At 44.2% G+C, this 27,387-nt stretch overlaps 1 protein-coding gene across 5 annotated transcripts in view; it reads left to right on the forward strand.

Moving 5' to 3' along the window:
• CSPP1 (centrosome and spindle pole associated protein 1) overlaps positions 1-27,387 on the forward strand; it is a 136,190-nt gene that overhangs the window by 67,948 nt on the left and 40,855 nt on the right. For 4 of the 5 annotated variants that reach the window (XM_078783441.1, XM_078783444.1, XM_078783442.1 and 1 more), the window contains 5 exons: positions 781-866; positions 1,079-1,228; positions 7,097-7,225; positions 9,971-10,312; positions 14,899-14,983. In XM_078783441.1, coding sequence (XP_078639567.1) covers positions 781-866; positions 1,079-1,228; positions 7,097-7,225; positions 9,971-10,312; positions 14,899-14,983 — 792 coding nt within the window. The remainder of the gene's footprint in view (positions 1-780; positions 867-1,078; positions 1,229-7,096; positions 7,226-9,970; positions 10,313-14,898; positions 14,984-27,387) is intronic. The other variant, XM_078783443.1, reaches the window with a different exon arrangement.

Here is a 27,387-nt window from a genome sequence, read left to right on the forward strand (position 1 = left end):
TTCTTTAAATGAACAATATGATTTCACACGAATATTTGTCCAAATTCTTGTTAAAAAATAGCACGATATCAGTCATTATCCACACGCTATTTAAAAATAAAACAGGCACACATATTTTAATTTGTTCTGTCCATTCGTCACGCTGTCACCTCCTTGATGGTTTAGCAGAAATTCACCAAACTAGGTAGTTATGATCACGACATGGCATGAAGGGGCAAGAGCAGTGTCATGATTGGTCTGCTCCCTGGGGCAGGGTCAAGAGGTTAAATACCGAAAAATGCAATTGCGGGCAAATTTTAAAACATTTTTGAAATGAAACTTGTGAGATGCATGAAATATTTAACTTTTTGGGGGGGATTTGACTCCCAGTTCATTCCCCAAGCAGTGGGACTTAGGGTCATATGGGAGGGGGGAATTTTACTTCAAAATTTGATATTGGGTCATTCCCGGTGGAACCTTTTGCCATCTTTCAACCTTGCTTTGGGTGGGAAAGCATGATGATTTGCGATGGCGAGCCATCGACTTCGTTCTAGTTTATTCTACAATCGCCTGTTTGCTCTTTAACCTTGTAAGATAATCTCTCTGCATCCATGGTCAAATTCTATATATTTTGTTGATTTAACTTTTTTCCCACAATTTTTTCCCTGCACTCACATTTCTTAATGCCATCATCTTGTCATTGATTTGTGTACGAGCTTATCCATAAGCCTTTGCCACTTTAATTCTCTAATCTTGATCTGCCTCACTCTCTGTGCACACCATTCCCATGTGTGTGTGCAGACGGCACTAAAAACTCTCTATTAGGAAAGCAAAAGGAGTTGCCTGCATCGCAAATGGAACTTTACAAGCTCTTCTTGCGAAAACAGGTCGAGAAAAGTTAATTCATATATTTTACTGCTGAATTTGTAGCATCATTTTGGGCATCTAAAATGCTTTCTGTCATTGTTTGTTTTTCTTTCAATTATCTTATAAATTAAAGACCTTAACATGGTGAATCTGTATATGGTTGTTGCAAGCAAGGAAAGTGGCTGCATTAGTGAAAATTAACTTTCTCATTCTCTTACTGTGTCTGTGGTAGATGGAGGAAGACAGTCGGAGAAGGGCGGAAGAAAAGCGGACCGCACGCGAGTTGGATGAACAAGAAGAACGCCGTGTCACAGTGCAGCGTGAAAAGATGGCACAGGAATATGAAAAGGAGCAGGCAATACAGAGACAGAAAGATATGGAGGTAGAACCTTGGTCTGACGAAGCTAAATAGTTTGCTTTTTTAAGAGTTAGATATGGTGCAAAACCTTAGAATTTGGTCATTGTGCTGGGATTTATTTGCAAACGATATGTTGGGAATTACTTTGCTGCAGGATCTTTAAATTTGTATTTAAAAAAAAAAATTCTATATACACTACATGACCAAAAGTATGTGGACACCCAAACATCACACATCTCATTCCAAAATCATGGGCATTAATATGGAGTTGGTCCCTCCCACCCACCCCCTTTGCTGCTATAACTGCCCCCACTCTTCTGGGAAGGCTTTCCACATGATGTTAGAACATTGCTGCGGGGATTTGCTTCCATTCAGCCACGAGCATGAGTGAGGTTGGGCACTGATGTTGGGCGATTAGACCTGGCTCGCAGTCGGCGTTCCAATTCATCCCAAAGGTGTTCGATGGGGTTGAGGTCAGGGCTGTGTACAGGCCAGTAAAGATCTTCCATACCGATCTCGACAAACCATTTATGTATGGACCTCGCTTTGTGCACAGGGGCACTGTCATGTTGAAACAGGAAAGGGCCTTCCCCAAACTGTTGCCACAAAGTTGGAAGCACACAATCGTCTGGAATGTCATTGTATGCTGTAGCATTAAGATTTCCCTTCACTGGAACTAAGGGGCCTAGCCCGAATCATGAAAAACAGCCCAGACCATTATTCATCCTCCACCAAACTTTACAGTTGGCACTGTGTATTCGGGCAGGTAGCGTTCTTCTGGCATCTGCCAAACCCAGATTCGTCCGTCCGACTGCCAGATGGTGAAGCGTGATTCATCTCTCCAGAGAACGCGTTTCCACTGCTCCAGAGTCCAATGGCGGTGAGCTTTACTCCACTCCAGCCGATGCTTGGCATTGCGCATGGTGATGTTGGTCATGTGTGCGGCTGCTCAGCCATGGAAACCCATTTCATGAAGTTTCCGACGAACAGTTCTTGTGCTGACGTTTCTTCCAGAGGCAGTTTGGAACTCGGTAGTGAGTGTTGGACCCGAGGACTTCCGATTTTTACGCGCTATGCGTGCTTCAGCACTCGGCGGTCCCGTTCTGTAAGCTTGTGTGGCCTACCACTTCGCGGCTGAGCTGTTGTTGCTCCTAGACGTTTCCACTTCACAATAACAGCACTTACAGTTAACCGGGGCTGCTCCAGCAGGGCAGAAATTTGACGAATTGACTACTACTACTACTACTACTACTACTACTACTACTACTACTACTACTACAACTACCACCACTACCACTATCACTACCACTACCACTACCACTACCATTACCACCACCATTACCATTACCACTATTACTATCCCAATGAATTCCACCTTCTTGTGGGTTCTGTTACAGCTAATAGAGCATGCACAGATGGCCCAAGTCTTTCCGGTCCTCTTCTGTGTCAAAAGGCAGAGGACATTGCGGAGAAGTTAGGGCAGACAGATTTCAAGGCGAGGAACGGTTGGTTCCAGCAATGGAAGAAACGACATGGCTTGACCTTCAAGAAACTTCAAAGAGAAGCTTCAGATGTTAATGCTTCAATGCAGTGGAAGCATCAACAGCTGCAAGGAATTCGAGAAATGTATCTCCCTTCTTCCATTTACAATGCAGATGAGATGGGAATTTAGTTCAGTGGTTTAGCAGACAACACATACGTTGACAGAGAACAGCATCGACATGGTCGTGGTTTCAAACCGGCGAAAGATCGCATCACTGCATTTGTTTACTGCAGCATGGAAGAAGCGAGGGAGAAACTGCTGGTGATTGGGAAGTCAAAGAACTCACGGTGTTTCAAAAATGTGAAGACCTTCCCTATTCTGTACGAATCTTCACACAACTCCTAGATGACCGGTTCAATCTGGACTGCCTGATTGAGAAGCTGGAACAAGCGCCTGGAGAAGGAGAAGAAGATCGCCCTCCTTGTTGACAACTGCAGTGCATATGCAGATGTTGCTGGAGGACCCTTTCAGATTGACATCAGAAGTTTTTCTCCAAACACCACATCCATTATGCAACCATATGATATGGGCATTACTCGGACAATGAAAGCTTACTTCAGGTATGAGATGTGTCGAGAAAATATAGATCTGCTTGAGGACATGCTTGGTGATCGCCTTACAGAAAACGAGGTTGCAAAGAAATTGAGTATGCTTGATGCCATGCACATGTTGGTTGGAGCCTGGTCCAAGGTCTCTTCAGAGACCATCATTAATTGTTGGAAAAATAAGGATTGAAACCTCAAGGGAAAGAACTTGCTGCATGCAGCTGAGGAAGAGCTGGATGCAGCTGATGTTGATCCTTTTCCTGGAATGGCTGCAGAAAACTCATGGTTCAGACATAACTTCGCAGTTTCCAAACTCATGGTTCAGACAGACATTCAGTGATTCATTAATAATTAGACCATATGTACTGTAATTTGCAATCTGTTTGGTTTGTTATGTGCAGAAATACCGAAAGTGACTATATATATATATATATATATATATATATATATATATATATATATTGTTACGGACGCGGTTAAAGATGTTATTTACCGAGCGGTTGGTATTACCGCGACCGAACAGTTATTCCCCGACTAATACCCGATTTGCCCCAAACTTTGGCCGGATCGCGCCACCGCTATTCAATCGGGAAAACTCTAAAGCGACCGAATGCAAAGAGGAAAACGAAGGCAAAGAAAGGTTTGGAAATACTACTAAATTTATTTACTATTCACACACATAAGCAAAAAGACAGCAGTCACGTTTATTTACAAGCGCATGAGACGCAGGTGACACAGTGAAAATACTAGCTTATACAGACTTATTGTTACTACCCAGGGACAAGACAAAAGACAGACTACGAGCACACTTACACGGGGAATGATGATAGGGATGGCAGGTGGCTGGCTGGTGGATGGCTGGCGGGATAGGGAGGTCCAACTAGTTCTGCAGCTGATCGACTCGTGGGCAGCCGCCGCTCCTTCGCGGCCCTGCTCCAAACTGCCGTCCAGGCCTCACGCTGCTGTGGCTGCAGTTTCGGTGGCTCCAGCTGCAGCAAATGCAGTTTCAGTGGCTCGAGCTGCAGCAAGTGCAGTTTCGGTGGCTCGAGCTGCAGCAAGTGCAGTTTCGGTGGCTCGAGCTGCAGTTCAACCCTGGACTTCTTCTCGTCTCTGTCGTCAAAGCTCATCTCCTTTGTCTGCCTTGGGAACGCCCTGCCTGCGGGTTATATAGGCCCCGCCCCTCAACCTTCGCGAACCTCCTCGATGTTTCTCTCCACACCCTCTCCAAGTCCAACCCCTTGGTCATGGTTGGTTGAGTGGGGCTGACTCACTCCTCCCCTCTATGACGAGGTGGAGACACGCCTTTATTCTCCGACCCTGCCTCGTGGTCAATGGCGGCAATTGGAGGGGAGGTTCTTGGCAATGGCAATTGACGAAAAGGGGGAATGGAAGTTTTGGGAGTGGGAATGAAGGGAATCTATCTCTTTCACTGGTGCAATGGAGTATTTCAATTAATGGGAGACACAGCCTTACCCTAAAACACATAATAAGATATAAGCTATCGAACAGGGGTATTCTATGATTAGCTGTGGTGTGGATGCTTTATGGACTAATTATGGGACGCCCTTTGACCTTTACACAGCTCCGGAGGCAGGAGGCGCAGACTCAAGCAATATTCATCACCAATTTACCACAATACAACACAATCAAAAAAATACAGTCCTCATATCCGCAACAATATATATATATATATATATATATACTGTATATATATATATATATATATATATATATATATATATATATATATATATATATATATATATATATATATATATATATACATATATATATATATATATATATATATATGTACACATACATACATACATACATACATACATACACACATACATACATGCTGTAGCTTGTATGTATGTGTGTATGTATGGGGAGTACGGGGAAAAATAATGGGGAGTACGGTGAAAAATACCCATCTGGTTTGGACCGGTCCAAGTCAGACGAAAGACTTTAAAATGCTACGTGCTGCTTCCTTGCTGGAAAAGGATAGATCACAGACATTCCCCATCGGTTGGCATCCATGGGGAGGAGGAAATTCCTCTTGAGGAATTGCCCCGCTGAGTACGGTGAGAAATTGTTGTTGTTGTTGCCTAATCTGCAGGCTTCGGTTTATAAAACCATCGGCTAATAAGACCAGGGTGCCCTGGTCCCAGGGTGGTTTTATTAAGCAGCAACCACTTTATCTTAATATCTTGCCAAAGCCATCCATAACCTTTTGAGATAACGTGCTCATAGACAGACAGACAGACAGATAGAAAAACAATCAGGGGTGAAAAAAGCCTGGTGTTGGCTTAACTGCTAAGATGGCTGACTTATGATCTTAGGGTCTTGAGTTTCAGCCTCTGTCGTGACGTTGAAATAACACCAGGTGGGCTGTCATCCTTCCGAGGCTGGCAAAATGAGTGTACCAGCTTACTGATAATTGGGGCACTGCATCAGTGGCAAAGCTTCAAGAAAATGATGCAACCAGCAGTCAGTCCCTGGCTACATTCGAAACAACAACAGCCTTCATATATCCATCCTGTTTATCATATATCCTTCATATAGCCGTATTCAACATTTCAATTTCATTTTATACCCAACACCTACCAACATTATTTTCTTCTCTTTATCCTTGTTAACTTAATTAATTTTGTCTCTGCCTTGTTCCCATTATCACATTGTTGGTCGGTATAATTTTTGACTCTTCCCATTTAGTTCTTCAGGAAGCCTCCATTGCACTACAGACATTTCCCCCCCCCCCCCCCCTCCTCCACCCCCCACCTTACAGCATTGAGGAGGGAGCTCCCATCTTATTCGTCCCCATTCTGATTTTAACGGAGGGGAGTATAGGTTAGCTGATCTTAGGGCTGACTGTATATATATTTGGTCTGTCTGTCTGTTAGGTCTATCCGTCTGTCCATCCCACTTGTGGTTTTCCAGACTTTTTCCCAATACCCTTTAAGATATTCAACTGAAACGTGCTACATGGCTTACAGAGGCACAGGCTTGTTTTAACTGAGGATAACGACTGTACGTGAGTTGTCATGATTTACACCAATCATAATACAAACAATTATTTTGTACAAATGCATTTGTAATATTGTTGATATTATTTATTTGTATTTTATTTGTAATCGAAAAAGGTCCAAGTGGTCTAAAGCTCTAAATGGTCAAAGGTCCAAGCTGTCTAATCTGTCTGATGAATTTAAGGGGTATAAATGTTAAGGTCAAAGGGGTCAAAAGGAACCTAAGGGGTGTAAAGGTCTAAGGGTGAAGGGATCTAAAGGTGTCTAAAGTATTGAAAGGATCTTAAATGTAAAAGGGGTCTTAAGGATCTTGGGGGTCAAAAGGATCTTGGGGTCTTATGGGTTCTTGGAATCTGTGGAGTCTTCGGAGTATTTCGGGCTCTTTAAAGGTCTTTGGTGTCTTTTGGTTCTTTGGGGTCTTTTGGTTATTCAGGGTATTCAAGTGTCTTCAGGGTCTTCAAGGTCTTAGAGGTATTTGTGGGTCTTGGTGGTCTTAAAGTCTTGGGAATCTTAAATGGTCTTCAAAGATCTAATGGGTCTCAGCATTGAGGGCCGAATGGTACATTCCAATGGGACGTAAATAGACATATAGTCACACGGCTTCACGGCCGGACAGAGGGACAGACAGACGCCGAGACCGAGCTCATTTTATATTATAGATAAGTTACAGAACAAGTTTGAGTAGAATATTCAATGGGACCAGTCGGGGACATTTAGTGCAAAGCAATTTTCACTGCGTGCTTGTTAATTTTGCTGTGTGTTGTCATGCATTTAGAAAGAAAAAAAGATCCAGTTGTTAGGACAACAACTTATGGGAGTACAACGGAAGCCGAAGTCAAATGAGAAGCCACATCCTACGAAGAATCCATCGGAGGTCCAGCTTCGAACAGAGCAAATGGAGAGTGTGAGGAGGGGAGAGGGTACAGAGTTCACTTAGATAAGGGAGCTTGTACATTTGAACAATTATAGCAGAAATGCTTTTTTCCATATTATTTGAATGATAAGTTCTGCATTATTGTATGAAATCTATATGTTGCCCATGACCATAATTTGATCAGTTTGCAGTTTCCAAGAATGATTCTGGTTCACATATTCATATCTTATTTTTGGAATATCTACATTAAGTACATGGTCAGGTTGTCGGCGACTAAACCGACACCCCTCACTGGCTTTGCTAGTGGAGAGGGTGACTGTGACACCCTGCCAGGACCAAAACCAACACCCGGCAAACAGCGGATGAGCTCCCGCAGGGAGCGAATGGCCATCCAGAAAGGAGATGGTGTCTCCTAAAAAAATACCCATCTGGTTTGGACCGGTTCAAGTCAGACGAAAGACTTTAAAATGCTATGTGCTGCTTCCTTGCTGGAAAAGGATAGATCACAGACATTCCCCATCGGTTGGCATCCATGGGGAGGAGGAAATTCCTCTTGAGGAAATGCCCCGCTGAGTACGGTGAGAAAAGCGGCACCATTGTTGTGACGTCGCTGGTACCCAGAGTATCTCGGGAAGTGACGGTAATGACAGCACTTCCTTCAAGTTCAGTGTGTGTGTGTGTGTGTGTGTGTGTGTGTGTGTGTGTGTGTGTGTGTGTGTGTGTGTGTGTGTGTGTGTGTGTGTGTGTGTGTGTGTGTGCATGCGTGTGTGAGCTCTATTATGAGCCTTATCCCAGGTATAAATAAATAAAAATAAATAAATAAAACAAATAAATAAAAAGTGTAATCTACATTGGGAACAAAAAGTTGTAATTTAGCCTATCTTGCCTGTTTTACAACTGCATAATATTTGGTTGATAAATTCATATTTTAGGGTGTTGGTTGGCCAAATTGGTTTAGCTACTGTTTATTAGATTTACATTTAAGCTACTTTGGAATATATTGGGGCATTTTCAATCTCTTTATGGTTACTTTACATAATCCTTTTACATATACTGATCGTCAAAAAAAGCAGTATGACCCTAATTTTGCAACTCGTGGTCTGCTGCTACTGCATTTCCGTTCCGTCTGCTACTACGTTAAAAAAAAAATTCCATTGCTGGAGGTATTATTTTTTCGGGTTGTCTGTCCGTCGGTCCATGCGTCCGTCCATCCGTGATAGAGTTTCATTACTGTGTTAACTTAAGAACGGCTGAAGGGATCTAAGTCAAACTTGGTACAAGTATGTATAATGATGCAAAGATTAACCGATTCAATTATGGGGTCACTAGGTCAGAGGTCCAATTCGATTTTTTTTTTCTGTTATTGAGCTCACTTTTGAACCATTGATGTGGTTTTGACCAAACTTGGTATAAGTATGTATTTTGATGCAAAGATGAACTGATTAGATTTTGGTGCCAGAGGTCATGGCAGGTAAAACTGATACTTGAAAACAACTGAAGGTATTTAAATCAAACTTGGTACAAGCATGTATAATGATGTAATAATGTGGGCGGAGGTACATTGGCCGACGTCACTACATCAAAGAGTGCCGTTCTAGTCAATTTATAAAGTTGTCTTCTTCATATTTCATTGCCCACAATACCAGGGTAGGTTCATGGTACGTGCTTACCTTTGGGGGCCATGTGTACATATGTAAACATATATTTTGGAAGTTGTAAATTCTCCCTTTGAAAATAACTAACTATTTTTTGGGCGACAGTTTTGAAAGCCAAGTTTGCACCACAACTTTTCCTGTTCTGGAACACTTCAAAGGCTGCTTTCTCCACCTAAGTCCCTGACCTTTTGCGAGGAAATCCCACCATTATTGAGGCCAGTGAAGTGTCCCTGGCAGGACGCTTTGCAGTCTTAACACCTGGAGTAGAAAAATTCGCGATTGCAGTAACGTTGACACGTTGCAAGCCCTGTTTCATAATACTCCCAGCCCTCTAACTCAGAGAAAATAGCGAGTACAGCAAAAGCCCCGTCTTGAGGTTGTTTCAAGACTTAAGAACTGCTGGTACTTTTGGAAGAATAGACTGGAGGATTAACTGATATCAAGTTCAAGGAATGAAAAGGTGTTGCTTTGTATTTCAGCACGGCTGTTATCCAAGCAACATTGCGATAAAATGTGAAAACAAATTTGAGTGCACTACCAAATAAAACACTACAACATGAAAAACAGGATCATGCCATAAATAAGCTGGTACTATAAGAAACTCGATGCCATCCAAGAACCTCGATGCCAATGGCTCATTATGCATACATACAATTTGGCAATCAAGTCGCCCATATCCCCAAGAGTATGTAGAAATGGTCATTCGTGCTCATGGTTTGGAACACCTCAGAATGGTTATTACTCTTGGGTTGGAACACATTTTTGGTGTGCATGAGGCATAAAGGCTCCTGGAAGAGATTGTACGTGAATCACATGCTTCCTTTTATTGCTTCTAATCCTTCTTGCTTCTCTTGCTCTAAGCGACTTATCAATCATCCTCTACCTCTCCCTGTTCTGTATTTAAGATGTAGATGGCACTTTAGCTCCTTTGGTCAGTAGCAGGACCAAATTTCAGATTATTTGCATCGTTCAAAAAAGGGGTCAACTATGTTGCTTCATTAAGACTATTGCTGGTCCATATCAACCAGACCAAAATGCTGATTATATGAATATATAGCTTGAAGCAAAACATTTGATTAGATCTTGCTAATACTTTCTTTCATCTGTTCTCCATGTGCAGAGAACAGATTCTCCTCCTGTCCCCACTTTGGCCCACCTGCTCAATAAAAGTTCTAGCGTTGAAGCTGCTACCATTACTCAGCCTTGCACCGTGCAGTCATCTGAAACTTCTTCACCAACCACTCAAAATTCCAATGAACAGTCACTTGTGGGTTCCCCAGACTTCACCAACCATTCCTCAGGCACAGAGTCAAAGACTGCTGAACAAAAGATCCTCACAGAGCTTCGTGATATCCGTACCGCTCCAAATCCACCAACGACAAAGCCACATCTTGAATTTCGTCATTTCAACACCATGGTCAGTGATGCAAAGTCACGGATGCACAGAAAGATACCAGAAAAGGTACTTTACTTTTTATTTAATCCAAGTTAAAGTATTTATGGGATTGGCAGAATAGATCAGAGGTAGCATACTCAACCTTGAGCTGTCTTGTCTCATTTCAATTCCCCGACCTGATTAAAGACTGTCATCCTCATGTTTTGCATACAGTGCGTTGCATCAATGAGTGCGTCCTCCTTCAGAGGGACATTAACTCTGCTGTCCAATCTGCTAACATATTATTATGGGTATTAAAGATCCCACCATACCCTTGGAAATAAGTAGGCCCTTGTACGCCTCGATACCCACACCAAATTCTTGTCCTGGCTGAGGGTCATTTATTATTATTATTTTTTTTGAATACAAGATCGAGGCTCGTGAAAGAGCTAACATTAATCATACAAAAAGTCAAACAGACACATAAAACACAAAATAAGGGGAGCGGTAGACAAGATGGGGAGAGAGGGGGAAGGACACAAACACAACATTTGAGAGCAGGGACATTGAGAGATCTGTGGGAGGGAGAGGGCTTGGGGGGAGATGGGAGAGGTATCAAACATATGAACACTACAAGGCCTCTCCAGGAAAGAAGTTGGATTTTCAAAAATTGGATCTGGGGTGAATTAGCGGGGGTAGAAAAGATCGAGGTTTTGGATGGGGGAAGACAAGAGATGGTGGTGAACAGCTGTTTTAAAGACCTGGAGGGGAGGAGTGGGATTGAAGGGAGTGGGGGAGTTTGTTCCAGAGGCGGGAGAAAAGGGGAATGAATGAGCAGAGAGCCTAGATTTTGGCAGTTTAACCATAAGAGGGTTGCTGGCAGATATTGTGCGACCTGCAGGAATATTTGGGGGACAGAGCTCAGAGAGAGCTGGGGGAGCAAGGCCGGAGAGGATTCGATAGAAGACAGAAAGACCACCAACCTGCTTGCGGTGAGTGAGTGAAAGGCCCTCGGATTTACCTTCATCGCAGGAGATTCCAATGATTCTAAAAGCTTTGGTTTCAACAGCGTGAAGCCGAGCGAGGTGTGAGGCAGGAGCACCGGCCCAGAGGGGGGAACAGTATTCCATGGAGCTGCGGATGAAAGCCCTGTATGTGGTGAGGAGCTCACGTGTGCCAAGGAAGGACTTCGCACGACGGAGGATGCCCAGTCGGCGACTGGCTTTGGAGGCCAGCTTGGAAATGTGGTTTTCCCAGAAAAGATCATGGCAAATAGTGAGACCCAAAGCTTGAGCAACAGAACTTCTTGGAGAGGATTGTTGAGAAAGTAGATGGGAGGGTTTTCCAGTCGGTCTTTTCGGAGAGACATAGTAAGAGTGTGAGATTTGTCTGGATTGAAAGACATGTTCCACTTGTTTGACCAGTCTGTGATTTTGTCCAGGTCTGCAGAGAGTGAGGAGGCTGCAGACTGCCGATCTGAGGGATGAGGAATGGAGCAGCAGAGAGTGGAGTCATCAGCAAAGAGATAGAGAGGATTTTCCAGAGAGTCGGAGAGATCATTGATGAAGACCAGAAAAAGCACAGGGCCCAGAACACTGCATTGGGGAACTCCAGCCTGAACAGGAAGGGGAGATGAGAGAAATCCATTCAGGGCCACACGTTGACTACAACCAGAGAGGAAGTCCGCAAGCCATGTGTGGAGATTTCCATGGATAACATAGGAGGAGAGTTTGGTGAGCAGAGCTGGGTGCCAGACCGTATCGAAGGCACGTGATATGTCAAGGGAGACAGCTCTGATTTCCTGTTTGGCATTGAGGACCTCCATCCATTGTTGAGACAGCAGAAGTAGCATGTCCAGAGTAGAATTACCTGGTCTGAATCCAAATTGATGATCGGAGATCAAGCCATTCGGAGAAGAGGAAGGATTTGATATCCGAAGCAATCGTGGATTCCATGACTTTGCTGATAATTGGGAGCAGGCTGATTGGTCTGTAGTTGCAAGGATCTGTTTTTGCACCTTTTTTGTGTAAAGCGGTAATGTTTGCTGATTTCCAAGATGCTGGCAGATGACCTTGGGCAAAAGGGAGGGTGAAAAGAACAGAGAGAGGGTGAGATAGAGTGGTAGAGCAGGATTTTAGGACCCATGGGCTGATGCCGTCTGGTCCAGTTGCAGAATCAGAGTCGAGGTTTGCCAACCTCGACTCTGATGGGGGCGATTTCTCTGATGTGACTGAGGGTGATTTCAACAACAGTAGTAGCCTATCCAGGGGAAAGACTTGACTATATAAATATCCACATACTGTACAAAGGTAGTTGTGGGTGTAAATTAGGCCTAAATTATGCACTTTGTTCGAGTATAAGGTTGATCAACCAATGCATAATGGATGGTGTGTTGCTCAAACGTTGTTTTTTAAAATCCTTTTTCCAATCCCCATTGTCACTGTAGCACAACTCTGTTAACTTTCAATCAAGACTAATCTAGTGTGGGTCTAGTTTAAAACGTCTGACCATTACACAAACCAGGGCATTTAAGATTGAATTCAAGTTTAAATATTGTCGGCACATATTTATGCATCCAGCTTGCTGAGCACCAATCTTGCTTGCTCAACACCTACCTGCCCATTTGTCTCTCTTACAGAGTCATTAAATGTGATTCTCGTTCAGTCGTGTTGAATGCCAACCTGTTGTTGCTTGAACATTTTATTTGAAATGGAAAAACAATTCCAACCATAGTCACTCACCATGACCCAAAATTGTAATGATAAAGGATTGTAATGGTGGGTCGTGGAGTGGACACAAGGTCAAATCATCCACCCAGACGATCACAAATGTAGCGAAGGCTGACCACCTGGAAGGCTGACCAGATTTTTAAAAATTCAGTTTCCGACTTACTGAGACTCTTAACAAGATCTGTCGCCGACAGCCAGTTCATGGATGAAAGGATGGATGCCAGGCGATGTACCCAGGATGAACCTGTATGGTTTTACAACCTCCTAATGAGGTTTGCGCCAAATTTCCAATGGCCACAAGTTTAACTCTCACTGCGGTTATAATAATCCAATCCCAGACCGCGTATCAGACCGACACGCTAGTGGTGAGAAACAGGTTTATTATAAATAATAAGAAACAAAGAGGGATAGGGAGAACAAGGAAAGGCACACAAGTATGGTAATTATGATTTGTACACCAAAATCCTTTTGTGCCCATGACCTCTCGACGCGGCATATGCGATACGACACTTGGTCACACCACAAAGATTCAGACAGAGAGGTCACGAGACAAGGAAAGAAACCTAGTTTGAAAAGAAACCTAGAAACCCACATGAAATTAGCTGGGCGGTGGACAGCGAAAGCAAAATGGGGTCTTTTGCGGGAGAGGGAGACAGCATGTTTGGGCTTCGTGGCCTCCTGCACATGCGTGCTTGTCTGGCATCATTGAGTCTCTCTCGGTTGTCTGCTGCATCCAATCTGCTGGGCTCCGTAGGATGTCTCCCTCAACTGTTCTGCTCTGAGCTGCTCTCCACTTTCACTCTGATCTCCTCGTGCTGCTGTTCCCGCTCAACTACCGTGAACTGTTTCCACCACTCGGCTTTTATTACCTTGCGACTGTGCGCTCATTGGTTCCCCGTCTGATCTCTCGGAGCCCCTCACCATGTCTGGGGTTGTGAGTGGTTTCAGTTTCATGTGAAATCTCGGTTTCAGGCAGGTCTGCCATTTGTCAATACTCTACAGGTGCAGCTCTTACCTTGGAACACAGTTGCAAAGCGTCACTTTTAGGGGAGGGGATATGTGGGGAGATTTTCTGGGTCTTGCGGAGCTGATGAAATCGGGGGCACTTTAAAGAAACGCACATAGACAGGTTACAGAGGGAATAATCTTGAGGATTAATAAGGGGGAATGGTAGGAAGCTTTTAGAGCTTTTCTGGGAGGGGATATGTGGGGAGATTTTCTGGGTCTTGCAGAGCTGGTGAAATCAGGGGCACTTTAAAGAAACACACATAGACTGATTACAGAGGGAATAATCTTGAGGATTAATAAGGGGGAATGGTAGGAAGCTTTTAGACACTACAGTGGGAAGGGTCACGGTTATCAGCTCCTCAACAAATGTCGACACATGCTGTATCATTTTCACACAGAAACCACACACTGTATGTTAAATGTTCCTACATGGCATAACTCGTCTATTTTACACATCTTACTCCCTATCACCATTTCCACAATAGTATATTGGTTTGGTTCTTTAATAACCGTTGATTTAAAAATACATAATTATGTTTGGCGCAATTGCAACACTGCTGGGAAACAGAAGTATGAATGCAATTGAGGAATACCACACTTTGAATGCCAAGGCTATTGTCAGAGGACAATTCGTTGACACTCACCGATACTAGCTTTTACACCGTGGGAGGCAAAGTAAAGCTGACATTTCGGGCATTAGCCCTAGTCCTTCATCCTTGCTCTGACGAAGGGCTAACACCTGAAACATCAGCATTGCTTTGCTTCCCACGGCAGTTAGCCAACCTTTGTCAACCTTAATTTGATAACACCTTTCGGTTATGGCTCTAATATGGTTGCTTTATATGCTAAGGAGTGCTTGTATAATTATTAATACTGTTTTAAACGAAACCTTCATTGCTGTGGTTTCATTATTCAATTTTTCTTTCTTTAAACCAGTGGCTTTCCAGGATCAACAGATCACCTTGCTCGTCCTGTCTGACTGAGCATCCTTCATCAGCTTCTACCAAATGCAGAGACTCAGGTGAGGTCATACAATTGGGCTTTGTGAATTGATTAATGTTGGTGTTCTTTGTGACTAGGTCTTTGGTGGTTTATATAAATCGAGTATGAGCATGATAGGAAATATTATTTTTATTGGTGTTGTTATTATTTGTCGTTGTTGTCGTAGTATCACCATAAACCATGATTGTTCCATAATTAAATAGACAATGAATTGGTAGCTGATGGTGACATATACATTGTACACTAAAGCTTACCACTGGAAATGTGACAAATTAAAGACAACATTGTAACAGGATGACGGCAAACATCAACGTTGTGTATAAAACAAGAATATAAAGTAAGAGAAGCAACAAGTGAACTGGAGATATCCTTACCTTGTCTGTCCATTGACAGTTAAAGTGTATATTAACTTTTGGCTTCATAATATAAAAAATATACATGTTTTGTAAACAAAGTTTAGGCTTGTGAAAGAGTGAGAACACGGAAGGCCCACAATAATACCAGAAGAAGAATAAAACAGCAGAAGGAGGTAAACACACTTACAGCAATTAGAGGCAAGGGCGTCAATCGCTACTTAAAAAGTGAGGGAGAGGGGTTGCATGGGTATGCTGTCATTGCAAGTCCAAATCGTGGAGCAAATAGTGACGACTGGGCAAGTCTTGCCCCTGCAAATTGTTGATTCTAGACGTTCTGTTGTGGTGGATTCTGCACATTTAATCCAATCACCTTTGACATGTTTTGAAATAATTTAACTAATAAAAGGGGGTGCTTTTTCATTTATTAATCTATTATTATTTAACTCTTTCTGTTTCATTTTGAGCTTTTTCTTGGTGCCAAAGTGTATTATTGCGCTAAAAACAACAACAAATATAACAAGGAGAAAAAGACATTGAATTGTCATAGCCCCCGTGGTTTCAGTAATTTGCTGTACGGGGTTAAAGGCCAACAGTCGGCCATCTTGGATCTGATCTCGAAACAAAATGACGTGCATATGTAAGCCATCATTCATTATCTGTTTGCCAAGTTTGAACAAGATCGGTAAATGCATGTTCGAGAAACGGTTGAGGACGTGTTCAATGCCGGATTTTTTACAACAAAAATGGCCACCAGTCTACTAGTTGGCCATCGTTGATCAGATAGCAAAATAAAGTGAGGTGCACATGTATGCCAACATGTATTATGCTTGTACCAAGTTTGAACAACATAGGGCGATGCATGTTCAAAGAATGGTTGGGGACATGTTTAAGGAACAAAATGGCCACCAGTCTGCCATCTTTGGTTGCATCACCAAAGAAAATGGTGTGCATATGTATGTCATCATGTGTTGTCTTTGTGCCATGTATAAAAAAATTGATCCATACATGTCCGAGATATGGTTGCGGACGGATTGATGGACGAGACCCAATCCATAACCCCCGTTTCGGACCAAGTCCAATGGGAGCCAATAATTCAACATGTCAAATAAATCAAACAAAACAAATCAAATGTTTGACTGGCTTTTTTATGCCTTTTATGCCTCTTTTATGGAGGCATTATGTTTTTGGGTTGTCCGTCCGTCCGTACGCCCATCCATATGGGCTACACGTCGTTTTTCTCAGCAACCACATGTCCGATTGAGGCGAAACTTTCAGGGTAGGAGTGACACCCATGCAGAATGTTTTTATGATAATTGTCAGGTCAATATGTAGCCTTGAGATAAAATAAAGGGGAGACTTTGGTGAGGGTTTGCACTGTGCTCATAACCAGCCATTCTTTTATGAGGCAGGCTACTTGTTTAATGTGGAAGGTAATACTGTTGATAACAATATTGATCAGAATGGCTCGTGTAGGCCAGCATATGAGTCTGCAGATGGCACAAAGGAAAAAGGCGATCGTATTTGGAAGTGCTCTAGCAAGTGCAAACCGCTTACCAAGTCAGAATCGTTCTGACTGTTCGTTCAGTTCGTTCTCGCGAGAACATGTTTGATCGTTCTCGCGAGATCACGGCGAGGTCACGTCTTTTCGAAGCTGTTCCATGCGCTCACGCTTTCGAAGCTAAGTGATCTTTCTCAATTGTGTTTTTGGCGAAACTGTATCTATCTTTCGGTGTATGTACCTATAGCGTATCTTTTGGAAAATTTTCGGTGCTAATTTTTCGTACATGTATACACAGTCGTCGGTTAATGCGTATCGAGTATTCTGCGGCCTAGTACTCGTAGGCTTAGTCTACCGTACCGTCTCCGACCTTGTGGTTTTGTTTTTCTCTCAGCGATTCGTCGAATGCGCTGCAATTTTTTTATTTTCGTTCTCTGGTTCGTCCCAGTCGTTCACCACATACCTCCTTGTTTAATATCTCTACTCAAAAAAAAAAAAACCCCCAAAAAACATTTCCTTCCCAGGTCTTATTCGTTTATTTGTTGTTCATATTTGTTCGTTCGTTCTTCGTTCGCGATCACGTGGTTAGAAATGTATAATCTCTCCCCTGAACAACTATTTTCTCTCATATATTATAACACCCTTTTCTTCTTTTCCTACAAAAGGATGCTTTCGTCTTGCTCACCAAATCTATTCATTCCAAAAAATATATATAATACCATCTCTTACAGTTCCTCCTTTCTACATTCCCTAAACTATCCAGAACTCCATCCCTCCTCCAGTGTCCTCAAACTTATTTTTGACTCGAAGGTCTCAAACTCATTTTGTAAAAAATGTTCGTTTCCCATGAATCGTACACTTTTCAAAATCCAATCTCACCCCTCCCCTCCAAATCCTCCCCATCACCCATCCCTGTCAAATCTCCCCCCTTGCCCCTTCCCTCCCCTCCCTCCTAAACTCCCCCCACACCCCTCCCCTCCGAGACTCTCCCTCGCTCCTCCCCTCCTAGACTCCCCTCTCACCCCTCCTCCTCAAAGCATCCTCCCTGCTTCTTCCCCCTTCCAACTTTCACCTTCATCTCCCCCAACCTTCTGCCTCGCTTTTCCCCCTCCTCAAATAACACCTCACTGTGCCTCACCCAATCTCCATCAAACCTCTTGTCTGCCCCATTCTTCCCTTTCTCCAAGCTATTCTGAAATCTCTGAAATCTCTGACACACCTTCAACAGCTCTCCCTACCTCTTCCTCCTCTTCCACATCTTACCCTACCCCTCCCCCCCCTGTTCTGGACCCGATGCTCCCCCTTCCTCTTCATTAACGGTATGGACCTCAAACATCCGGGGCCTTCGCACAAACTTGACTGACCTCTCCATACAGGTTGCTTCTGACAAACCAGATGTGATCTGCTTAACAGAAACTTTCCTCCTTCATGATGTCTCTGATGCCTTGGTATCTCTCCCAGGTTACTCCCTCCGCAGGTATGATAGACCTGAGCCTCGTCCTGGAGGTGGGGTTGCTATCTTTATAAAAAAACTCTCTTCCTCACTCGCCCTCCACTGCCCTCTCTCCACCTCACCCCCAGGAATACCTTTGGCTACGGCTTCCCCTTCACTCCCACCTTTTGTTCATACTAGGACGTGTCCGTACGTGGGTGCCCGTACGTGCGTGCAAAAAAGCATGCGTGCAAACAACAACAAAAAAAAACTTTGAAACCACGTGGCAGTAACGACCACAGAACCCCCCCCTCTATTTACATGAAATGGTTTGGTCCATTCGCAACGACCACAGAACCCCCCCCCCTCTATTTACATGAAATGGTTTGGTCCATTCGCAAAGCCAAAGCGAACGGCGAACGGCTAAATCGCCATAGCTCGGTAACTACTTCTCCGATTAATTTCAAACCTTGAAAAGGCACATCCTCGGGTCCCCAGCAATATACCTGGCAAGTTTCAAGTATATCGGACCGGTAGTTGTCGAGAAACAGCGGTCACAGACAAACACACACACACACACACACAGACACACACACACACACAGAGATTACTGGAATTATAGATAGATGTGTGTTGTACCGTCCACCAAACAGCGTTGACTCCATCTACATCTCGCTGTCTGATAATATGGACCAACTTCTATCTACCCATCCCAACTCTCTCTTCCTCATATGTGGTGATTTCAATTGTCACCATGCCAGTTGGCTGGGTGTGGGTACCTCTCTCACCAGCCATGGCTCTTCAGCAAAGGACTTCTGCGACTCACTGGGACTGACACAATCTGTCAATTTCCCGACCCGGATCTCAGTCAACGGAGCATCTTCTCTTCTGGATTTGGTTATGACAAACTTCCCTGAAAATGTCTGCTGCTCTTCTTCTGCTCCAATCGGCTCATCTGATCATGTGCTTGTCAAAGTGGACATCTCTCTGACCATTCTCAGAGAGCCTCCTCAGCGTCGACGAGTCTGGCATTTCACTCAGGCCAACTGGCACGGTCTTCAAGCAGCCATCAATCATCTGGACTGGTCTCCCATCTCTACCACCTCTGACATCAACTCATCCTGGGAATTCTTTCAAAGTAAATTGCTCTCTCTCATGCACACATTTATCCCATCTCGTCTTCAGTTGTCATACCCTTCCTCCCGTCCATGGTACACGGAATCTTGTGGTGAGGCTGTTGCCCTGAAACAACTTGCTTTCGTCTCCTGGAAAGCAAATCCAACGGAAGGAAATCTCATTTCCTTTCACAAAGCCCGAAACAAGTGTGTGTCCACCCTCAGGAGAGCCAGGAAACAATATCTCACCGTTCTCATGACCGAACTCTCTTATCTGTCTCCCTCTTCCAAATCCTGGTGGCGTCTGGTCAAATCTGTTTCTGGTGTTTGTTCCCCCTCCATCCCCTCCCTCACCTCAAACGGCTTAACGGCTGACTCCGCACGAGAAAAAGCTGAATGCCTCAACTCTGTGTTTGCCTCTAAATCTTGTGTCCCAAACCCATCCCTCTCTCTACCCACCGTACCCAGTCGTACCCAGCTGCTCCTGGACTCTGTGTCCTTTCCTCCTGACAAGGTGGAAAAGTTTCTGTCAACCCTCGACTCTGATTCTGCAACTGGTCCTGACGGCATCAGCCCACGGGTCCTAAAATCATGTTCTTCCGCTCTTTCACTCCCTCTCTCTGTTCTCTTCACCCTCTCTTTTGCTCAAGGTCATCTGCCATCTGCTTGGAAATCAGCCAACATTACCGCTTTGCACAAAAAAGGTGCAAAAACAGATCCCAGCAACTACAGACCAATCAGCCTTCTCCCAATTATCAGCAAAGTCATGGAATCCATCATTGCTTCAGATATGAAATCTTTCCTCTTCTCCAATGGCTTGATCTCTGATCATCAATTTGGTTTCAGACCTGGTCACTCTACTCTGGACATGCTGCTTCTGCTTTCTCAACAATGGATGGAGGTCCTCAACGCCAAACAGGAAATTAGAGCTGTCTCCCTTGACATTTCACGTGCCTTCGATACGGTCTGGCACCCTGCTCTGCTCACCAAACTCTCCTCCTTTGGTATCCATGGAAATCTCCACGCATGGCTGGCGGACTTCCTCTCTGGTCGTAGTCAACGTGTGGCCCTGAATGGGTTTCTCTCATCTCCTCTTCCTGTTCAGGCTGGAGTTCCCCAAGGTAGTGTTCTGGGCCCTGTGCTTTTTCTGGTCTTCATCAATGATCTCTCTGACTCTCTTGAAAATCCTCTCTATCTCTTTGCTGACGACTCTACTCTCTGTCGCTCCATTCCTCATCCCTCAGATCGGCAGTCTGCAGCCTCCTCACTCTCTGCAGACCTGGACAAAATCACAGACTGGGCAAACAAATGGAACATGTCTTTCAATCCTGATAAATCTCACACTCTTACGATGTCTCTCCGAAAAGACCGACTGGAAAACCCTCCCATCCACTTTCTGAATAATCCTCTCCAAGAAGTTCTGTCACTCAAGCTTTTGGGTCTCACCATCTGCCATGATCTTTCCTGGGAAAACCACATTTCAAATCTGGCCTCCAAAGCCAGTCGCCGACTGGGCATCCTCCGTCGTGCGAAGTCCTTCCTTGGCACACCTGAGCTCCTCACCACATACAAGGCTTTCATCCGCAGCTCTATGGAATACTGCTCTCCCCTCTGGTCTGGTGCTCCTGCCTCACACCTAGCCCGTCTTCACGCTGTTGAAACCAAAGCGTTCAGAATCATTGGAATCTCCCGCGATGAAGCTAACTCCAAGGGCCTTTCACTCACTCACCGCAGGCAGGTTGGTGGTCTTTCCGTCTTCTACCGTCTCCTCTCTGGGCTCTGTCCCCCAAATATTCCTACAGGTCGCACAAGATCTGCCTGCAACCCTCTTATGGTTAAACTGCCAAAATCAAGACTTTCTGCTCACCTTCACTCCTTCATTCCTCTTTTCTCCCGCCTCTGGAACAAACTCCCTCACTCTCTTCAATCCCACTCCACCCTCCAGGTCTTTAAAACAGCTGTTCACCACCATCTCTTATCCTCCCCCATCCAAAACCTTGATCTTTTCTACCCCTGCTAATTTCGGTCCCCTTGTGTTTTATACCTCTCCCCCCCCCCCCCTCCCCCTCCCACGCCTCCTGCCCCCAAGCCCTCTCCCTCCCACACTTCTCCCTGCTCTCAAATGTTGTGGTTGTGTGCTTCCCCTTCTCTCCCCATCTTGTCTTCCGCTCCCTCTTTTTGTATATTTTGTTTGTCTGGTTTGTTTTGTTTGTTTGTTTGTGAAATAAATGTTAGCTCTTTCACGAGCCTCGATTCAGTATACCAAAAAAAAAAAAAAAAAAAAAAAAAAGAAGTTTCCACAATATTAGAGTTCAAGTCTGAAAATCAAAGGCGACGGTAACTGTTTATTTCGCTCATTTGCACATATCATCATTGGCTCGCAACAACAACACGGAGCTGTGCGTTCTGCAATTGGCACACACGTTTCTGATATTGAGCCATTCATACTTTCCACTGGTGTGTCCAGTGTTGAAGCCTCCATAAGAACTTCTCGTATGGACAGTGCATGTACTTGGGGTACAGAAAGCGAAATTCTTACCCTCGCACATTTGCTGAATATCCCAGTGTATGTGTACAACAGCGAGAGTATGGATTGGGTAAGGTACTCCCCTATGCATGTTGACGAAAATTTGCATGAAAATGTCACGCAGATGGCTATGTACATCAGGCTGCAGCATGATCACTTTGATGTTGTTCTCTCGACTGTAAATCCACAGTAACTATTTTGGCCGTTTCTAAGTGCAGGTCCTTGTGTGGCATGAGGCTGGATGAAGACACTCTCTGAGAAACGAGCAATAAGACAGAGCTGCAAGATACAGTCAGGGTTACTTAAGACAATATAGGAACACGTGTGCAGTGTTTGACATTGCTGACTAAGATATCTTGACACTTTTGCTCCAATATTGGGTATCCTCTGAGTACCATATGCCATTGTTTTATTCCACATTGTAAAAAATTACAGAAACAAGTGAATAAAAAAATGTATGCTAAATTTTAAAGGCAATGTAGGGATGACAAACTACAGTCTAAAAAAGGTCCTAAACAAGATAGGGATGATGTTGGTTTAGAGAGTAGCTAACAGTATTGCCATCACATAACAATCCCTACATCACTGCCTCATTTACACTTCATCAGTTATTGCTTCCAGCTTCTACAAACACTCCACTGGTTACCACAGTACTTGGTTACTCCTGTAGTGTAGCCACATACTGAGACTCTACAAATTAACAGCCCAAGTACAATGTTGTAATATCAGTACATGATCATCAACTTCTTACAAACTGCATGAACATCTCTAATAGCAACATTCTATAATTATCTGCATTTGTGATTGGTTACTCTCAGTTGATAAAAAAAGAAAAGTAGGAAAAACAACTGAAGCTGCAAGAAGTCCCTGAAATTGTATCTGAGCTTCTTATACTTATGCAGAAATTAAATATCGGAGCTTCTAATACGTTTATCTCGGCCTCGCCCAAGATAATAGTCTGGAGGCAGTGATGTAGGGATTGTTATGTGATGGCAATACTGTTAGCTACTCTCTAAACCAACATCATCCCTATCTTGTTTAGGACCTTTTTTAGACTGTAGTTTGTCATCCCTACATTGCCTTTTTAATTTAGCATACATTTTTTATTTACTTGTGAAAACAGAGTTCATGTGATGCAAGTGGCAATCTTGGAGCATGTCACACACAAGAAGGATCTGAGGCTGGGAATAGATATTGTGGAGGTGAGAGGAGGGGTAGCACACAGGACCTATAGGTAAAGCTACCAGGGTTTTAGGGTGTATTTGAAGTGGGGTCAGTTATAAATCTACATTTGAATTTACAAAGCATCTGAAAATGCAAAGCCCGTCTGCGTCCGCTTTGTATGCAGACTACTTCTTCCTCCGTATGCCAAACATGACAAGAACAGTTTAAAAAAAAGACGGTTTGAAGTAACCTTGACCTTTTGACCTCAAAAGCAATAGGTTTCAATGACCAAATGGGAAAATTCTTAAAATTTCAGGTAGATCAGATGAAAATTGATGATTTTGTGACTGAACTTTTGATTAAATGATTCATTTTCTGCTCCATATTCTCATAATAAAGCTTTGTTGAAAATTTGATGATCATATCATTAAAAAAAAAAAATCATATTTCATTACCACAATCACGGTTCGTAAAGGAATCGTCGTTTTAAATCTGATTACTAAAAGAAAACGTCAAATACTCTCTTTCCAGAGCGCACCTCTCCCGGCTCCCCATCTATCTGTGCCTTGCGCCAAGCAGGCAAACTACAGTTTCATCAGGGCACCATCAAAACATCATCAATATTGTTACGGTCCGCGGATTAGATGTTACTTTTACCGAGCGGAGGTAATCGCGGCCGAACAGTTTTTTTCCCGACTCACCCGATTCACCCAGACGTTGGCCGTATCGCGCCACAGCTACTCAATGTGGGAAAACTCTAAAGCGACCGAATGCAAAGAGGAAGAAGAAGACGTACAGAAGAGTAACGGGGTTTATTGTTTACACGCACATAAGCAAAAAGAGCAGTCACGATTATTTACAGGGGACATGAGACGCAGGTGACACAGTGCAAATGACTAGCTTACCTAACAGGCTTAATTAATACCCAGGACAGAACAAACAAAGACACAGACTCACGCGGGGAATTGCAGAGTGGATTGGCTGGAAGGAGGAATGTTCAGCTCGGACCACAAGCTGGAAGGCTTGGCAGGGCGCACAGCAAGCCGGGCCTCGTCAGGCTGGGAGCGAGCAGGGCGACGGCGGCACGCGTATCTCGCTGCACGCAGCCGGGGCTGGTTGTCGCTCCACGTCTCGGGCTCTTTTGGGTCCTCCCCTTCTTTCTCCCTGGTGTCTTTCTCTCCTTGCGCACTTGTCTCTCTGAAGGTCGTCTCTTTTCAGACTCAGAACTCATCTGCTTGGGGAACGTCCCGCAGCGGGTTATATATGCCCTGCCCCTCAACCTTTTTGAACCTCCTTGATCTTTCTTGCCACACCCTCTCGAAGTCCAACCCCTTGTTTGTGGTTGGTTGAGTGGGGCTTACTCACTCCTCCCCTCTCTGACGAGGTGGGGACCCGCCTTTCTTCCCCAACCCTGCCTCGTGGCCAATGGCGGCTTTGGAGGGGATGTAATTGCCAATCGAGGCTTGGCAATGACGAAAGGGGGAAATGGAGGTTTTTGGGAATGGGAATGAAGGGAATCTATCTCTTTCACTTGGTGCAATGGAGTGTCATTCTAATGGAAGACAAGGCCTTACTCTAAAACACATAATAAGATATAAGCTACTGAACAAGGGTTTTATCGTGTCCTGCAATGTGGTGTTTATGGAATTAACTACCGAGACGCCCTTTTTTATCTTTACACAACTCTGGAGGCAGGAGGGGCCATATCCAACAATGTTACACCACAATTTCCAATACAATACAATTTAAAAAATGCCATCCTCATATCCGCAACAATATCGTCAATAGTTCTGCATCATAAAACCTTTCCGCTATTCATTCCATTATTTGTCCAGAGATTACAAAGTAAATGTTATGCTACTAGCACAGGCACCCACTTGCCTGCCATTTTCAAACAGTGCAACACTGCCATGCTTCTACAGTCCCATGAAGCATCAATCCGCTACTCGACCACAACCATCAAATATTCAAGACCCCAGATTCCGTCAAACAATATTTGACCATCGAAACTCCACAATAAAAAAAAAAAAAAAAAAAAAAAAAAAAACTCCATCGAAACCATCGAAACGAAAACCATCGAAACTCCACAATCACAGACACAAATGGCTTCATCTCCCAAATCTCAACATTATCTAGATTCTAGACCAACCAGCCAAAAAATTCTTAAACCGAAATCCAAATCAGGTTGGGTTTCACCAAATTGCACAATTTTTAAATGCCGAAAATCTGTTTTCACCACCCCTCCTTGCACATATGACCATATTCCATGCGTCAAACGTGCAAGCCAACTCATCCAATATCTGTCCCCAACGTTCTGAGACATCATCTTCGGCCCTGTCTCGCAATGGTGAAAATTCACCCCAAAACCTCCAACATCTGGATCGGTACCCTCATTCTTAAAAGCAAAGCCATGCCAACGCATTTTCCACTGCAAAATGCTTCATTTTATATGACTTCCTCTTCCTATCTTGACACTTACTCTGACCATCTTTAAATAAAATCCGCTCTTTGGTCCAAACAAACAGATACAGAAATCTGCATTGCTCCATAAATCCCCAAAACTGGCCCAAGGACACATTCTCCTCAAGCTACCGGGTCAATTTTCCCAAAATATACCAACATGAAGTTTAAACCCAATTAAACATTCAAAGAACAATTTCCTCATTGTAGACCCAGACTAATAGCTTTAGCCTGGAGGTTGTAGACATTCACTTCACGAATCCACATCAATTCACAGCAGGTGACACACATTTGCTGAATATGATGAGCCAACCACAACAGTTGGCTCATCCACCTCGCACATACACCATACAGGCGATACCCAGACATGGATCATCCTGCAGTTGACAATTATGGCCGAACAACACGGCCCCCCACATGCTCAGTAACACCAGCCACCAGACAACTCAAAGTACACTTCTCGTGAGCGCTGCCTTCAGGGATGCTCGTCAGATGTTATGCCCCCAGAATCATAATCACTTTCATCACACATAACACCATTTATTTATCACAATACCATTTGTGTTCTGGTCAATTCTGGTCACAACTTTTTTTGATGTCCTGCTCACAGCAAACTGACAGACAGGGGTCTAGTTTGGGTTCGAATCCTGACTCCATTATAAACTGTCATCCCGATGTTTCACAGGCAGGGCAACCCAACAATGTGTGATCCGTCCCTCGGATAGACGTTAAATAGGCATCCCGTCTGTCCGCATTCGCCCCGCCGGTGTCCCTAAAAGATCCCACGGTGTCCCTCACAAAGAGTGGGCGAGCTATCGCCGGCACCCTAAGGACAGAATTTACAATTTGTACCAACTCGCAGGGGGCACCGCATCAGCGGCACAGCCGCACCCTCAGCCAATGATGTCACCCCACAGCCTTCCATCCAGCCACTCATCTCCACACCTGTCTCGGGTCGATGCTCCACAGGTGTCGCCATCCTGTTTGTCGCGGGACTCGACCCTAATTTACGTAAATGTATTTAACTTCATTACAATTTCGTCGAACTCGTCACCTTGCAAAGTCGATTGTGTCCTAGCTCTGTCCCATGTAGTCTGAAACGCAAGATGTCATGCTTCGAAACGATACCTCATAAAGTACCTTGGTACGTACATTCCTGCAGCCATCTACGTATTACGTATGCTCGCCAGCGAACGACAGCTCCGAGAGCGACTCGCCCTTCACGTCTCTCCGATTTGCCACGTTCCTATTTTTGTATTCAACGCAAAGCCAAAGCCGATCGCAACTTTATTTAACTCACATTCCGCGTGACCAACTTCCTACCACAACTCGTTGCACACAACCAAAGTGATCACCTCGCCTTCGGAATTCCGAATACACAGCAAATAAACCGCATTCATTTTGTCTCGCAATTCCCTGCTGGATCGTGGCCCATTGCCACGGGAACCAGACTGTTCACGCGATCGCCTGCTGATCCGCGAGAGGGAGGAAGGTGGGGGCCAAAAACACCTACCACCCGACAGCCGTTCGTTGTATTGCTTAGCGTGTGACCATTGTGCGTCCAGCGCAAACGCTCACGTGCTCCCGACCATCGCGCACTGTTTGCAGTGGAGTCGCATGATCGAATCACGACCATTCAATCCCAAAATGCGGCCAACCTTAACCCGACGTCCGGCCAACCTTACTGCGATGCTCTGCATATCCGGACGTGTAGTTAACCAGCGCATGAGGATAATAATATGTTTATATGCGACTAAAAACGTCTTCTTTTTCAAATAAAATCAACACCCATTAATTACGTTCTGACTGCTGAGACTCCTCAGACCTTTGCCGACCCTGCCTACCCCGAAGATCCAAAACACACCATCTCA

The sequence above is a fragment of the Myxine glutinosa genome, chromosome 8, assembly GCF_964187855.1.
Source record: "Myxine glutinosa chromosome 8, kmMyxGlut1.1, whole genome shotgun sequence".
NCBI lineage: Eukaryota > Metazoa > Chordata > Myxini > Myxiniformes > Myxinidae > Myxine > Myxine glutinosa.